The sequence below is a fragment of the Nannospalax galili genome, unplaced genomic scaffold (genome assembly GCF_000622305.1).
Source record: "Nannospalax galili isolate Female #2095 unplaced genomic scaffold, S.galili_v1.0 scaffold185, whole genome shotgun sequence".
In the NCBI taxonomy this organism is placed as follows: domain Eukaryota; kingdom Metazoa; phylum Chordata; class Mammalia; order Rodentia; family Spalacidae; genus Nannospalax; species Nannospalax galili.
In genome coordinates, this window is record NW_008355474.1 from 2,320,115 (window position 1) to 2,333,280 (window position 13,166).

Sequence of the window (13,166 nt, forward strand, 5' to 3'; positions counted from 1 at the left end):
CCCCTCCTCCTCTCCATCCCCCCTCCTGGCTGACAGTGCACATCTGTCACCTAGGGCCCTCCCAGAAGATTGGGTGGCCTCTCCAGCCTTCGCATACTCTATAGAGTCTCTCAAATTCCCCAGCTCCTGTTCCTTCTGCCTTGACTTGCTTCCTCACAATTTAACCTGAGGGCTTGGTCTTCTGGCACCACACCCCCTACACCGCAGGTGAGCCTGTCAGCACCTCTTCATGTGGCGTTTTCAGCCTTCTCCCTCTCAAACTCGAAGCTGGTTTCTCTGAGAGATAGATTGGTAGGTAGGTAAGTAGGTGGTAGATAGATGATAGAATATGAATGAGAATGTGTGCCTCACAAGTTCCTCTTGGACAATCCTGGGCAGACTTAAAGAATGTTAAAAGCCATTGATCTGCAGCATGCAATGTCTAAACTTGTCATTCTTAAAATCCTTCCCAGTCTGTCACTGCCCTTCCAGTCACATCTCAACTATTCTCCAACATACCATGTTCTCAGTGCATCTGCTTTTCTGTAGAATGCCCTTTTCCTCTTCGTCAGCTTGGCACCTCCCCATTCTGTCGTTTAGAGCAAGTGTCCCCTTATCTATGAAACTCTACTTTTATTGGCAGAAATAATACTCCAGTGGTCCCCGGTGCACAGGCTTCTGCCAGAACATAGGATGTCTCTTGGCCTTCCTGTTTCCCACTGTTTTTTTCTTCTTTTTTGGTGGTACTGGGGATTGAACCTAGAGCCTCCACATGCTAAGTAAGCACTCTACCACTGAATTATATCCCCAGTTCCACTGACTTGTCGAGGCCAGGATAGTACCTGACTTATGTCTTGGGGGGCCCAGTGTATGTGGTAGTTGGCCCCTAAGTGTTTATCAAATGATCACGTTGAAACTACTGTTACAGGTGACTTCTGTGACTCCAGCCTGTGCCTGAATGGTGGGACCTGCCTGATGGGTCAGGACAGCGACTCCTACTGCCTCTGTCCTGAGGGCTTTACTGGCCTTGTGTGCAACGAGACTGAGAGAGGTACCTACTCCCTCCAGCCTGCTGCCATCTAGCTCTTCCACAGTGGGTAGCCCTCATTCCTCTGGAAACCACTTGGAAAGTGGCACTTCTGGTATTTGGGCTAATTAATCTCTCCAGGGCTCTCTTAGGTCCAGGAAGAATAGGGTAGGAAAAAGGGGCTGATTTGGGTGAATCCTTTGGGACTGTATCATCGGCTGCTTCCTGGCCTGTCTCTAGCTCCTTCCTGACCGCCTCCCCGTCTGACTTACCTTCAGGTCCCTGTTTCCCAAACCCTTGCCACCACAATGCCGAATGCCAGGTGATTGAGGACATACACCGAGGGGATGTTTTCACCCAGTACATCTGCCAATGCCCTCTGGGCTACTCAGGCATCCACTGTGAGACTGGTAAGTACCAGGACCTGTTGCTGGGCACAGACACTTGCTGGCCTTGTTCACAGTGATAACACTGGCTCTTGAGGGGAGACTGAGGAAGGAGCAGAACTTCAGTGAGAGTCCTGTTGTTCCTCCCAAGGCTTCTGGCTTGGTTTTCTCTCTTGGGACTGCAGGCCAGGCCTGATGTCACTGAAGGGAGTGAGGGGGTATGATGTCTCTGGAGGTAGAGAGAATACCATTTCCCAAGTCACATGGAGCCAGACACGTGGTGTTAGGGTTAAGACCTGGAATTTTTCTACCAGTAAGGATAAGCAGGCATGCTCTTAATTGTGGAGCCCAGGAGTTCAGTAAATCATGCTTTGGCTGTGGTTGAACTGTGGTCCCTTCACAGATCGAGAAGGAGGGCTCAACTGCCCTATGTAGTCAAAAGACCAGTGGCTCAGTGAATGGGGAGGAGCTGACCTTGTCTGACCTGCTGGTTATCCCCTGGGCCCCAGAGTGGCCTGTGTGGGTGCTAGCCAACATTGCTGACAGCAGTTGGTTATGCTGCCCCTTTTTCTGCCCCAAGCACAACTGAGTCATTTTAACCCTCTGTGGGTCACATGGGAGGGAGGGGCTGTGTTCAGGTGGGTGGAGGGGAAAAGGGTGGAGTAAGGGTCTCCAGCTTCCTGCTATCCACAGGTCAGGCACTGAGCACCCTGGATGGGAGGGAGGAGGCATCTTGCCTTCTTTCAGCAGGTATGGGCTGGACTCTGGTATTTGCTGACCTATAGAAGAAGGAAACAGTGGGAGCTGGGGCTCAGAATGGGGGGTGGGGAGGCAGAGTGGGTAGAGTGCCCAGGATACCCTCGACTTCAGAGGAGGCAGAGCAAGGACTTGTGCTTGCAGCCTAGACTAAAGCCAGATGAGAACCTGGATAAAGGATGGGGGAGCTCGGGGATTGTTAAGGCAGACTGAGGCTTGGGTGGAGCCAGGTAAGCCTGCTAATTACTGAGTGGGAGCCTAGCTAACCATGGTGTGCCTGTGTAGGAATTAGCCATGCAGTCTTCTGAGCCGCCAGATCTGGGGTTGGTCCCCAATGGGATGGCAGCACCTGGGGCAGAAGATATGTGATGCCCACACTGGCAGGGGAGCTCCCAGAGGGACCTCATACCCCTCCTTGTTTGCTATATCATTTGTTTCCTTGGTGCTAGTGCCAAGGCTGCACATTTGGGTCTCTTGGGGAGTGGGTGCGATAGGTGTGAAGGCTGTCTTCAGGCAGACCTGGCCCAGATCTGAGGTACCTGACCCTGCTTCGCATCTTACCCTCTCTGTGAGATTGATAAGTACCTATTCAGCATGAACCTCTGCTGCTGGAGTTTTGTAAGTTTGTCCCTGGGTTCCCTTGGCAGCAGAAACTTGGGTATCTACTGTGGGTGTTGGGTGGATGGGAAGGTAGGTCCTCTTGCCAGCAGGCTTGATTACTATTCCGAATTCTCAGTGCTGTGTTGCTGGGGTCACAAAGATGATGGGGCTGTGTCTGGGGACATGTTCACAGATGACTGGGTGGGTGAGAACTTCCTGGTGGAAGGTGCAGAAGGATACAGGTGACAGCAGAATGGTGTTTATACTGTACTCAAAAAACTTCTGCAGGTGGGATTCCATGTAGAACCAGGTGTGGTGGCACAAGCCTGTAATCAGAGCTACTCAGGAAGCTGAGGCAGGAGAATCACAAGCTCAAGTCTAGCCTGGGTGAGGCAAGTGTGACTGTCTCAAAATTAAAATAAGGGGCTGAGGATATAGCTCAGTGGTAGAGCCCTTGCCTATCATGCTCAAGTTTAATCCCTAGTAGCACCATGCACGCACGCACACACGCACGCACGCATGCACACACACGCAGACTTTGTGTTGGAGTACTTATGTGGTTAATTACTATCCAAGGCTCATTCTCTCCCAAAGCCACCCCCCTGGGTAAGCCAGGGCTGGGGATGCCGAGGAAGAGGTCACCCTGGTCTTCTCTCCCACCAGTGAATGAGACCACCTACCACAGCCTTGAGGGAGACTACCTGCCCATCACAGCTGTCCCCACCCTGGCCCCTCACCCTGGTCTTTCCAACAACTGGGTCCTAGTCTCCCGTGAGTGGCTCTGCGGGTACCCCTCCCTCCTTCACCTCCCATGAATCTTCTTTCGGTGTGGTGCCCCTCTGAGGTCTCCAGTGAATCTGAGGTTCTCTGGGTCCTCACCAGAGGCCACACTGTTTCCTTCTCTTGTCCTATGATTTTTGCTGGTTCTGGAACTGTGGAGTGGCTGCCCTGACTACCTTTGTCCCCCTACAGGCTGTTCCACAAAGCTGGGCATGGAAGGGGGTGCGATTGCTGACTCACAGATCTCCGCCTCATCTGTGTATATGGGCTTCATGGGTATTCAGCGCTGGGGCCCAGAGCTGGCCCGCCTGTACCTCACAGGCATTGTTAATGCATGGACTGCCAGTAACTATGACAGCAAGCCCTGGATCCAGGTAAGGAGAAGATACATCCCTGGGACAGGGTGACAGGGAAGATAGGTGAATGTTGCTCAGTTGGGGTCTCAAAATTCAGTCCATGTAGCAAGGTGAAAGGTGACCAGGACTAAATTGTCTGTAAGTGGAGGCAGCCTTAGATCTGGAGAAGGTAGGTGGGGTATGAGGACAGAAGGCTTCCTTTTGTGGAGGGCCTTTATGTATCCATAGGCCTCTGGGGACCTTGGCTCTCAATGGGCTTCCTGGCGCCCTTACTTAAGAGCCCCAGAGGAGAAAGCCAGGTTCTTAGAGGAGGAATGCATGGAACTAGTCAGCTGGATTTGGGTGGAAAGAACTAGAAGATGAGTGTAGCACCTTCCTCACCTGGCATCTAGGTGAACCTCCTGCGGAAGATGCGGGTGTCAGGTGTGATGACACAGGGTGCCAGCCGTGCAGGGAGGGCGGAGTACGTGAGGACCTTCAAGGTGGCCTACAGCCTCGATGGACGCAGGTTCCAGTTTATCCAGGATGAAAATGGATCTGGAGACAAGGTGGGCATAGGACCTAAAGAAGGCCTGTGAAGTCCCCCTAAGGGTCTAGCCTTGACTGAGAGGCACCCTGGGTGATTGGCATGAGGTGGGTCTTCTGATGCATCTCTGTTTCTAGAAATGGATAGACCCAGATTGTGTTCATGCTCTGTGGTTACAAGAAACAGCTGCACCTGATAGATGAGAGTGGAGACTCAAAGTGGTGCCATGACCTGGCAGGGGCAGTCATCATGATGGAGCTGGGTTTCAGTCTGAACATTTCAGTGAAATGCACAATTGTGCGGATTCTTAACACTGCTCAAAGGTGTTACTACTAAGTGGGCACCATTTATAGTACAGATACTGTACAGGTCTGTTCCTATCTTTTAGAAGTATTGAGAATGGAGTCCCTTTTCCTAATGTGCTCAGAGGCACTCTAGGTTATAGAAAGCCCTATGAAAGATGGGGGTTTATGCCTGGGTCCCATGATGGCCAAGGGAGATGGGAGAAGACTTTGTCCTGAAGGCAGTGGAATGGCCGAGGAAGGGCTGCAGGCTGTCCCTCTGGGCTCTGTGCAGTCTTTACTCTCAGCCTCTCAGGCCTGAAGAGGAAGAGGTCCAGGAGGGGGTGCTGCCAAACCCACCCTTCCTCCAGTCTTGCCCCTTCCCTCCTAGGAGTTTGTGGGTAACCTGGACAACAACGGCCTGAAGGTCAACATGTTCAGCCCCCCTCTGGAGACACAGTATGTGAGACTGTACCCTGTTTTGTGCCACCGTGGCTGTACCCTCCGCTTTGAGCTCGTTGGCTGTGAATTGAATGGTGAGTGCTGAGATGTGGCCTTCCCTACCCCCACTTTGTAAACTGGCAAGGGGCCACCGTGGGGAGTGGCTTACACAGTGATGACACCCGGCCAGGTGTCCCAGTTGCTTTCTGTTTACCAGTCTCGCTATGGGCATTTTGGCGGGTCATTTCACTTTTCAGAGTATTTGTACTTACTCTGGTTCCTAGAGCTTCTAGAACAGGTAACACTGGTTCCATTTTGCAAATATAAGTTCCCATGAATGCAGGGAATTGTCTGTTTTCCTTCTTGCTGTGTTTCCAGGGTCTCAAACACATGGGTGCTTGGTAAATCTTTGATGAGGGATGGATGAATGAATGAGAGAAGAGAGTCAAATGCATTATTCATCCACAGTACCCAGCTGGGAGGTATGAGCCATTGTGGTGATCACAGGCTCTGACCCTTCCATCCAGCGCTTTCCTCTTAAGCTTTCTGCTGTCTGCATTCAACAGTCACAGGGGTGCTTCTAGGATCCTAGAGCATGAAGCTTGGTGCTTCCAGCCGTCCTTCTAGAGAACCCCTGATGGAAGAGCCAGGGGGACCAGAAAGGAAGAACAGCTTACCTCTGAACTAGAGAAATTGCCCTTTGGAGAGGTCCTAGCACTTGCCTCTAGAGATTTGAGGTGCTTTTCTTTGCAGTCACAATGCCACCTGCTGGCCACCAGGGGGAACTGTAGGTTTCACGGCAGGGTTGCAGAGCTCAGCATTGGATTTCTTGACTTTTTTTTGCCCTCCTTTGCCTCCCTTTCCCTCAGTGGCGCCTCTTCCTGTTACTTCATTTCAGATACAACTAGAACTACTCAGAGCTCTGTATCTCACTAGGTTTTTTCTTTTCTTCTTTTTTTCAGTGCTGGGACCGGAACACAGGGCTTTGGGAATGCCAGGCAAAAACACTACCACTGAGCCACAACCCCAGCCCTGGTCTTTTTAATTTTTTCTATTTATTTATTAAAATATTTATTATTTTATGTGTATGAGTATATTGCCTGCATGTAAGTGAACCTATGTCGTGCAGTGCCCACAGAGGTCAGAAGAGGGCATCAGATTCCCCCAGAACTGGAGTTAGGGACTGTTGTATGCTGCCATGTGGGTGCTGGGAACTGAACCCGGGCTTCTGCAAGAGCAGCCAGTGCTCTTAACCGCTGAGCCATCTCTCCAGCCCCTGGTCTTTTTTTTTTTGTTGTTGTTTTTTGGTCTTTTTGAGACAGAGTCTCCCTGTAGTCCCAGCTGGCCTGGAACTCGCTATGTAGACCAGGCTGGCCTCGAACTCACAGAAATCCACCTGCCTCTGCCTCCCAAGTGCTGGGATTAAAGGTGTGCACCACCACACTTGGTGCTCCCTGGTCTTTTTAAAGTATGAACTTAAGCTAGTATGTTGCTATTACCAAACTTGGGGTCATAGTCTATACCTTAAGAAATCAAGTTTGGCCACCTGGCCTTAAGAAGCCAATTAAAACAGACAAATCAATATTTTTTTTAAAAAGCAGAAAAAGATTTATTCAGTATGGCCACATAGGGAAGTGGGACAGAGAGCCAGTAACTCCCTCAAGTCCATTTCCTGGTGTTGAAGGGAAATTGAAATTTATTAAATAGAGGGCCAAAGATATACACATCCAAGCAGTTCTGGGCAAGGTGTCATTCCATACACCATTGGCCCATCTTTCTGGGCTTCATCCTTAATCCTGTAAGGTGCTGTGGTTAGTTGTTAGAATCGTGTGAAATCTTTTTCTGGGAGACAAGTTCCTCTGGCGGCTGCCTTTTTCTTCTCCCAGTATCAGATTCCAGGGAAATTTCAATTTCTTGGTGCCCCTTGTTGCAATAGTTTGATAGTGAGATTGAGAGATAAAAGTGCCTCTTTAGAATATCTTTATTTCTGCCAAACCTGTTAAATTTTCTCTTCCAGGGCTGTTGTCTTTTGTACTACTGTGACTTAAGTGGGGAATAAGAGACTTTGCCTTCTGCTAAAAAGAAATAGGTAACTCGGACAGAGCCAAGTTAGGCTGCAGCTCCCTGGGTCCCTTAGTCTTCACTGTCTCAGCCTGAGGTCTTTGGTTCTCAAAGTTGCCAGAGTGGAGATGCTATATGCTGTTTAAGGCCCAGAGAAGGTGAGCATCATAGGAGCTGGCAGAGCTGTGCCATCTGACACCCTCCAGGCCTGGCCTGCCTTTCTCTGTAAGCTGGCCAGTCAGCTGGAGAGTGATGGTATATATGGGCAGTGTGCATATGCACATGTGACCTGGGTGAGTCCAGGTGTGCTAGGAATCCACAAGTGGACTGATGCCCCACACCAGGATTGCTTTTTCTATCAGATACAGTGTCCTTGATGACTTACTGTTTAACTTAGACATTTACTAAGTTTCTCCTGAAACCTAGATCCAGTGAGACCTTTGCATTCTTTCGAGGGAGGCAGAGGTGAGATGAACAAATAAAAGAAAGGTCAGGAGGTGAGAGAGATGGCTCAGCGGTTAAGAGCACTTGCTGCTGCTCTTCCAGAGGACCTGGGTTCAGTTCACAGTACCCACATAGAGCCTAACAATGACCTGTAACTCCAGTTCCAGGGGACCTGATGCTCTCTTCTAGCCTCCACATCACTTCAGGCACCTGATGTACACATATACACTGAAATACATATAAAAATAAATAACTAGATAAATACATCTTAAAGAGAAAGGTCAGATACCAGCAAGAACTCTGAAGGAAAGGGTAGGGTACTGGCATTGTGAGGATTCTTCAGCTGGACGGCCAGTCCCAGAAAGGTCTTGGAAAGTGTATTCCAAATGAGGAATTCCAAGGACAGAGGCCTCAGGCTTGCTGGCATAGGAGGAAGCCACTAGAGCTGGAGCCTAGAGTGTGTGGGACGGCTTGATGTGCGATGAGCTCTGTGGGTCAACAGTATCAGTAGTATCTTCTATCTCTAACCTAAACTTTCGGGAACAGAATTTTAATTTAATTTAATTTTGCAGTACAGGGCTTCTTACATGTTGAGCTATATCCCCAGATCTTTTTTGTTGTTTTCTGAGACAGGGTCTTGCTATATAGCCCAGGTTAGTTTGGATCTTGGAATTCTTCTGCCTCAGTCTCCTAAATGCTGGGATTATAGAAATGCTCACTACACCTGGCCAGATTGTTTATCTTTACAAGGTATTCTGTGATATCTTTGAGGAGAGCTACTGAGAGCCTCATTTTATAGAGGAGGAAAAGGCTGAGGCCTAGAGAGTGGAGGACACTCCTACCTGCTCCCCACCCTCAACTTTCCCTTAGCCATCACCTGCTGTTTGCCTCCCTGGGAGGCCCAAGGGCAGGTGTGGTTGTACAGTGTCCACTTCAAGCAGATGATGGGAATGGGTGTTACCTGAGAAGCTACCCTGAGCAGTGGCCTGCCTCAGGACACCCATGTCCTGGACCCAAGACATGACCCAGTTCCCAGCCCAGAAACCTCTGTGGAAGCAGGATGGTGGCTGCCTGACTCAGCATGCTTGGGAGGTGCGTGGCAGGCAGGCATTTGGGGATGGTGAGGGAGCACACTTTGCAGATGGAAGTATGGCTCTTTAGCCTCCTGCCCCACTCACCTCTCCAGGTGACACACAGTTGTAGGGTGGGGGTGCTGCCAGGTATGAGAGACATCCTCCGGAGAGTTTTACCTCCTGCCCAGCCCCAGCTGTTTGGCCCAGCAAAGCTGCAGTGTTAGTAGAGCAATCCCAAGGGGGTGAGGGTCAGGGGAGGGGAAGAGTGAAGCAGTAAAGGCAACCTGCTTCAGGCCAGCCCTCCAGGCATGTGCACGCACGCATCAGCATCCCAGAAACATTTGGTGTACCAATGCCTGCCATTAGATCTCAAGTGCTGTCAGCAGTACCCCTGAACCCCAGGATTTCCTGGGCTCCTCTAACCTGTTGCTGCTGGAGGGCAGGAGTACCCTCCACTCTTTGCTGGCCAGCCCCATATAGGGCTCCACAGGTCCTCGAATGAGGATGATGTCATAGTTGGTGCGATGGTCAGGATCATGTGAGATGTGGTCACAATGTGTAATTCCTTTCAAGCTCAGTCTGTAGAATGAGGTTGTGAATATCTATTTGTTCAGTGTCTTCTGTGGCGGAAGTCCATGATGGCAGAAAGCACCTAGTATGTGATATGCCTCATTTAAGGTTCTCAACTGTGCTGAGGATGGAGAAAGAGGGGAGGGAGAGCTGTGAGTCTGGCCAGAGAGGTAGTCAGGAGGTTCTGGGTGATCTCTAGGGGCAAGATGGGGAGGGGGTGGAAGTTGAGGCCAGCTGATGGGTGAAAAGACAGTGGGCGGGCATGAGAAGACTGAGGAATTGGCCTTGGAAGGCAGATAGGGCTTCTGTCCAAGAAATTCTGTCCAAGAGAATGCTAAGCCAGCCTTGGTGGCCTAGTCCTAGCAGATGGAGAAGCTAAGGTATAGGATCTCTTGAGGCCAGGAGTTTAAAGGCCATAAACTGGGTATAATGGTATATGCCTGTAATTTCAGCAGTCAGGTGGAGGCAGAAGGATCAGAAGTTCAAGGTCATCCTTGACTACATAGTGAGTTTAAAAGGAGAACAGTTCAGGGAGCACATTCCTCCTTCATCCTCTTGTACCTATACCCCTGGGAGCTGTGAGTCCTTCATCCTGGTGACAGTCCCTCTTGCCAGCAGGATGTTCTGAACCCTTGGGCTTGAAGAACAACACGATTCCTGACAGGCAGATCACAGCCTCCAGCAGCTACAAGACCTGGAACTTGCCTGTGTTCGGCTGGTACCCCCACTATGGGCGGTTGGACAGGCAGGGCAAGATCAATGCCTGGACCGCCCAGAGCAACAGTGCCAAGGAGTGGCTGCAGGTGGGCTGGGCCCTTCTTGGGCCGTGGCTGGGGTTGGGTGGGATCTGTGACCTCTACCCAGCCCCACTTCTGCTCCCCAAGGGACTTTCTGGAAAACCTTGATTTTCTTTGTTTTTTTGCATCTTTCTTCCTGCAACACCCCCCTCCCCCATTTCTCTTTATCCTCCTTCTACCAAAGGCCCCAGGTAGAAAAGGGGAGTGAGTGCTTATGTACATGCAGGGGTAGAGCCACTCCCATCAGCTGCCACAGGGTTGACAAGGCTTAGCCTGTGGGCAACAGGGCAGTTTGGCAGAGGGCACCCCAGGACTTCTCCACTTGAACAAAACACAGACTGACTCTGACTCATGGTAATTGGGATATCTCAGAGAAGGTGGGTGAAAATCAGAGGTGGTTTTGCAGGTGGGGAAACTGAGTCTTGGCAGTTTGCATGGGGCTTACCTGCTAGTTGGTGGTAAGTTGGGCATGCAGCCTGGATCTGGGGATTGCCTGTCCCAGGATGGTCAGGGCCAGGGACAAACACCTGTCTCTAGGTCCAAGGAGATTAGGTGGGATTGATTTCATGAGGAGCCACCTGTTCTTGGGCTCCCTTGGGGCCAGTATAAGGCTCCAGGCAGCCCGACAGGTCTCAGAAACAACTCCTACCCCTACATGCTGTGGCCTCTCAGCCTGTTCATCCTACCCAGTGCACATCTTAGACTTGGCATAGACTTGGCCAAGGCTGTGACTCTGGAATATACTTCTGAGCTTTACTGTACTAAAGTCCTAAAGTTCATGTGTGTCAAAGTGGGTTATTTATGCTCATTTTATTTTTTATTTTACTTTATTTATTTTATATCTCTGTGCCACCAAACTACATTCCCAGAACCCTTGATACTTTGAGACAGGGTCTTGCTGCGTAACCCAGGCTGGTCTTGAGTTCTTGCCTCAGCCTTCCAAATGTTGGGGTTATAGGTGGGCACCATGCCTGGCTTTATGTACATTTTATGGATGAGGAAACTGAGACTGATAGGTCATGTCCCAGTGTGACTGCTTTTCTACCTTCCTGGAGAGGGCCCAAACCAAGACAGTGTTGATTTCTCCTGTAGGTTGACCTGGGGACTCAAAAGCAAGTGACAGGCATCATCACTCAGGGGGCCCGAGACTTTGGCCACATCCAGTATGTGGCTTCCTACCAGGTGGCCTACAGTGATGACGGTGTGCAGTGGACCGTGTATGAAGAACAGGGGGCCAGCAAGGTGGGTGTCTGTTTAGCTGGCATTCTCAGGACACCCTGGGATTCTGCAGGGAGGGGAGAGGACTGACTGTGGGGCACTTCTGATACCCCCACTTAACCTCCAGGTCTTCAGTGGCAACTCGGATAACAACTCCCACAAGAAGAATGTGTTTGAGAGGCCCTTCACAGCTCGTTATGTGCGTGTCCTTCCTGTGTCCTGGCACAACCGCATTACCCTGCGCTTGGAGCTGCTGGGCTGCTAAGTGCTCAGCCCTTCCAGCCCAAGTGACCAGAAGGGCAGGAGGCTGAGGGCCCCAGCCTGCTCCTGCGTCAGCAGGCCCTGCTGCCTTCTGTAGCTGACTGCCTCCCCAGCCCTCCCTTCTGATTGTACTGGGGCTGGAGACAGGAGGGGGAGGGGATGTCAGAATTTCTCTCACCAAGCAGTTCCCTCTCCCTTCCCCCACACCACAGCCCCTATAGGCACTCCTGCCATCCCTTTTCTCAGGCACTGCTGGAAGTTGTGTAGGTCTGAGATGAACAGGGGAGAAGGGTGAAGTTGGGGTATGTGGGCTACCTGCACCATCCCAGGTCTCCAACTCCCTGCCAGAGACTGACTCCACTAGAGGGACTTCTGGTTCCCTGCCCCTCTCTGCACACCGCACATTCCTCTACCAAGTTCCGTTCAGGGCCTCCAGGAAGAAGAGGCCTCACACCTGCTTGCTGCCCCTCTGGGGTCACCACACTGCCCCTTATCTCCTGTGACCCTTCTTGACCCTTGCTCCAGAGACTTGGAAGACAAGGGGACTGGCGGGTCTGTGGAGAGGCGGGTGTTCTGGCTTGGTGGCTGTGGGTCCTTTGCTGGCTTGCCATCCAAGTATACAGGCAGCTTCCAAAATACATTTGTGTTTTCCACTGGAACTTTTGTGCTTCCTCTTTGCTTTGCCCAAGCTGGACTGCCTGGTCCTGCTCCCCACTCCACCCCCACTCCTGTCCTCTAGAGCCCAGCATTCTTATGTCACCTGGCAGACTGCAAACAACTTAAGAACCAGAGCTGAGAGACTGGGGGTTGGGGGAGCGTGGAGTTAGGGGGCAGGCTTCCCAGTCCTCCAAGCCTGGGTGTCTTTACCTCCATAGGCTAGGTCTTGGATGCTCTCTCTCTCTCTGTCTCTCTGTTTCTGTTTCTGTCTCTGTCTCTCTCTCTGTCTCTCTCTCTGTGCACGGGCTTGTGCTGCTGTCTGTGTGTACTAGCTGCCTGGGTGTCTTTACCTCCATAGGCTAGGTCTTGGATGCTCTCTCTCTCTGTCTCTCTGTTTCTGTTTCTGTCTCTGTCTCTCTCTGTGCACGGGCTTGTGCTGCTGTCTGTGTGTACTAGCTGCCTGGTAAGGGGCCAGGGAGGGCCTGGCAGAGAGGTGGCTCCTGTGAATGCCTCTGTTCCCTTCCCACGCTAGGAAGACAGGCCAGGCCTGGCTGCTGGTTTCCTCTTTGGCAGGTTCCATTTTTCTCTGCAATGGGAATGCTGGATTGGAGAAAACTTTAGAAACCCAGCAAACCTGGCTTTCAGAGACACAGATGGCCCTTGATGGGGTGGGCTGGGTGTTGGGGGATGTGGAAAGGGAGGAGGAGACAGGGCACTGCCCAAGTGCACACTGTAGGCATGAACATGCCACTTCTTGAGAGGCCACAGGTGGGTGCACTTAAAGGCTGAAGAGAGGGGTCTCTTTTCTGCCTTTCTCCACACAGACGCCATAAGAAGTGACCAGTGGGGACTGTGCACTGTGCCCTGGTCATCTGGGGAGGGATGGCTAGCTGGCCAGGAAAAGGCTGAATGAAACACCCTAGTCTTCAAGCAGTATGTCACAGCCAGGTTTC

The 13,166-nt window shown here is 51.2% G+C and overlaps 1 protein-coding gene across 2 annotated transcripts in view; it reads left to right on the forward strand.

Moving 5' to 3' along the window:
- Mfge8 (milk fat globule-EGF factor 8 protein) overlaps positions 1 to 12,215 on the forward strand; it is a 14,319-nt gene extending 2,104 nt beyond the window's left edge. The window contains exons 2-9 of one of the 2 annotated variants that reach the window (XM_008852838.3): positions 908 to 1,030; positions 1,285 to 1,416; positions 3,721 to 3,902; positions 4,277 to 4,432; positions 5,083 to 5,227; positions 9,896 to 10,083; positions 11,170 to 11,319; positions 11,423 to 12,215. In XM_008852838.3, the coding sequence (XP_008851060.1) occupies positions 908 to 1,030; positions 1,285 to 1,416; positions 3,721 to 3,902; positions 4,277 to 4,432; positions 5,083 to 5,227; positions 9,896 to 10,083; positions 11,170 to 11,319; positions 11,423 to 11,560 (1,214 nt within the window). In that variant the 3' untranslated portion in view covers positions 11,561 to 12,215. The remainder of the gene's footprint in view (positions 1 to 907; positions 1,031 to 1,284; positions 1,417 to 3,720; positions 3,903 to 4,276; positions 4,433 to 5,082; positions 5,228 to 9,895; positions 10,084 to 11,169; positions 11,320 to 11,422) is intronic. The other variant, XM_008852839.3, reaches the window with a different exon arrangement.
- The last annotated feature ends 951 nt before the right edge of the window (positions 12,216 to 13,166 follow it).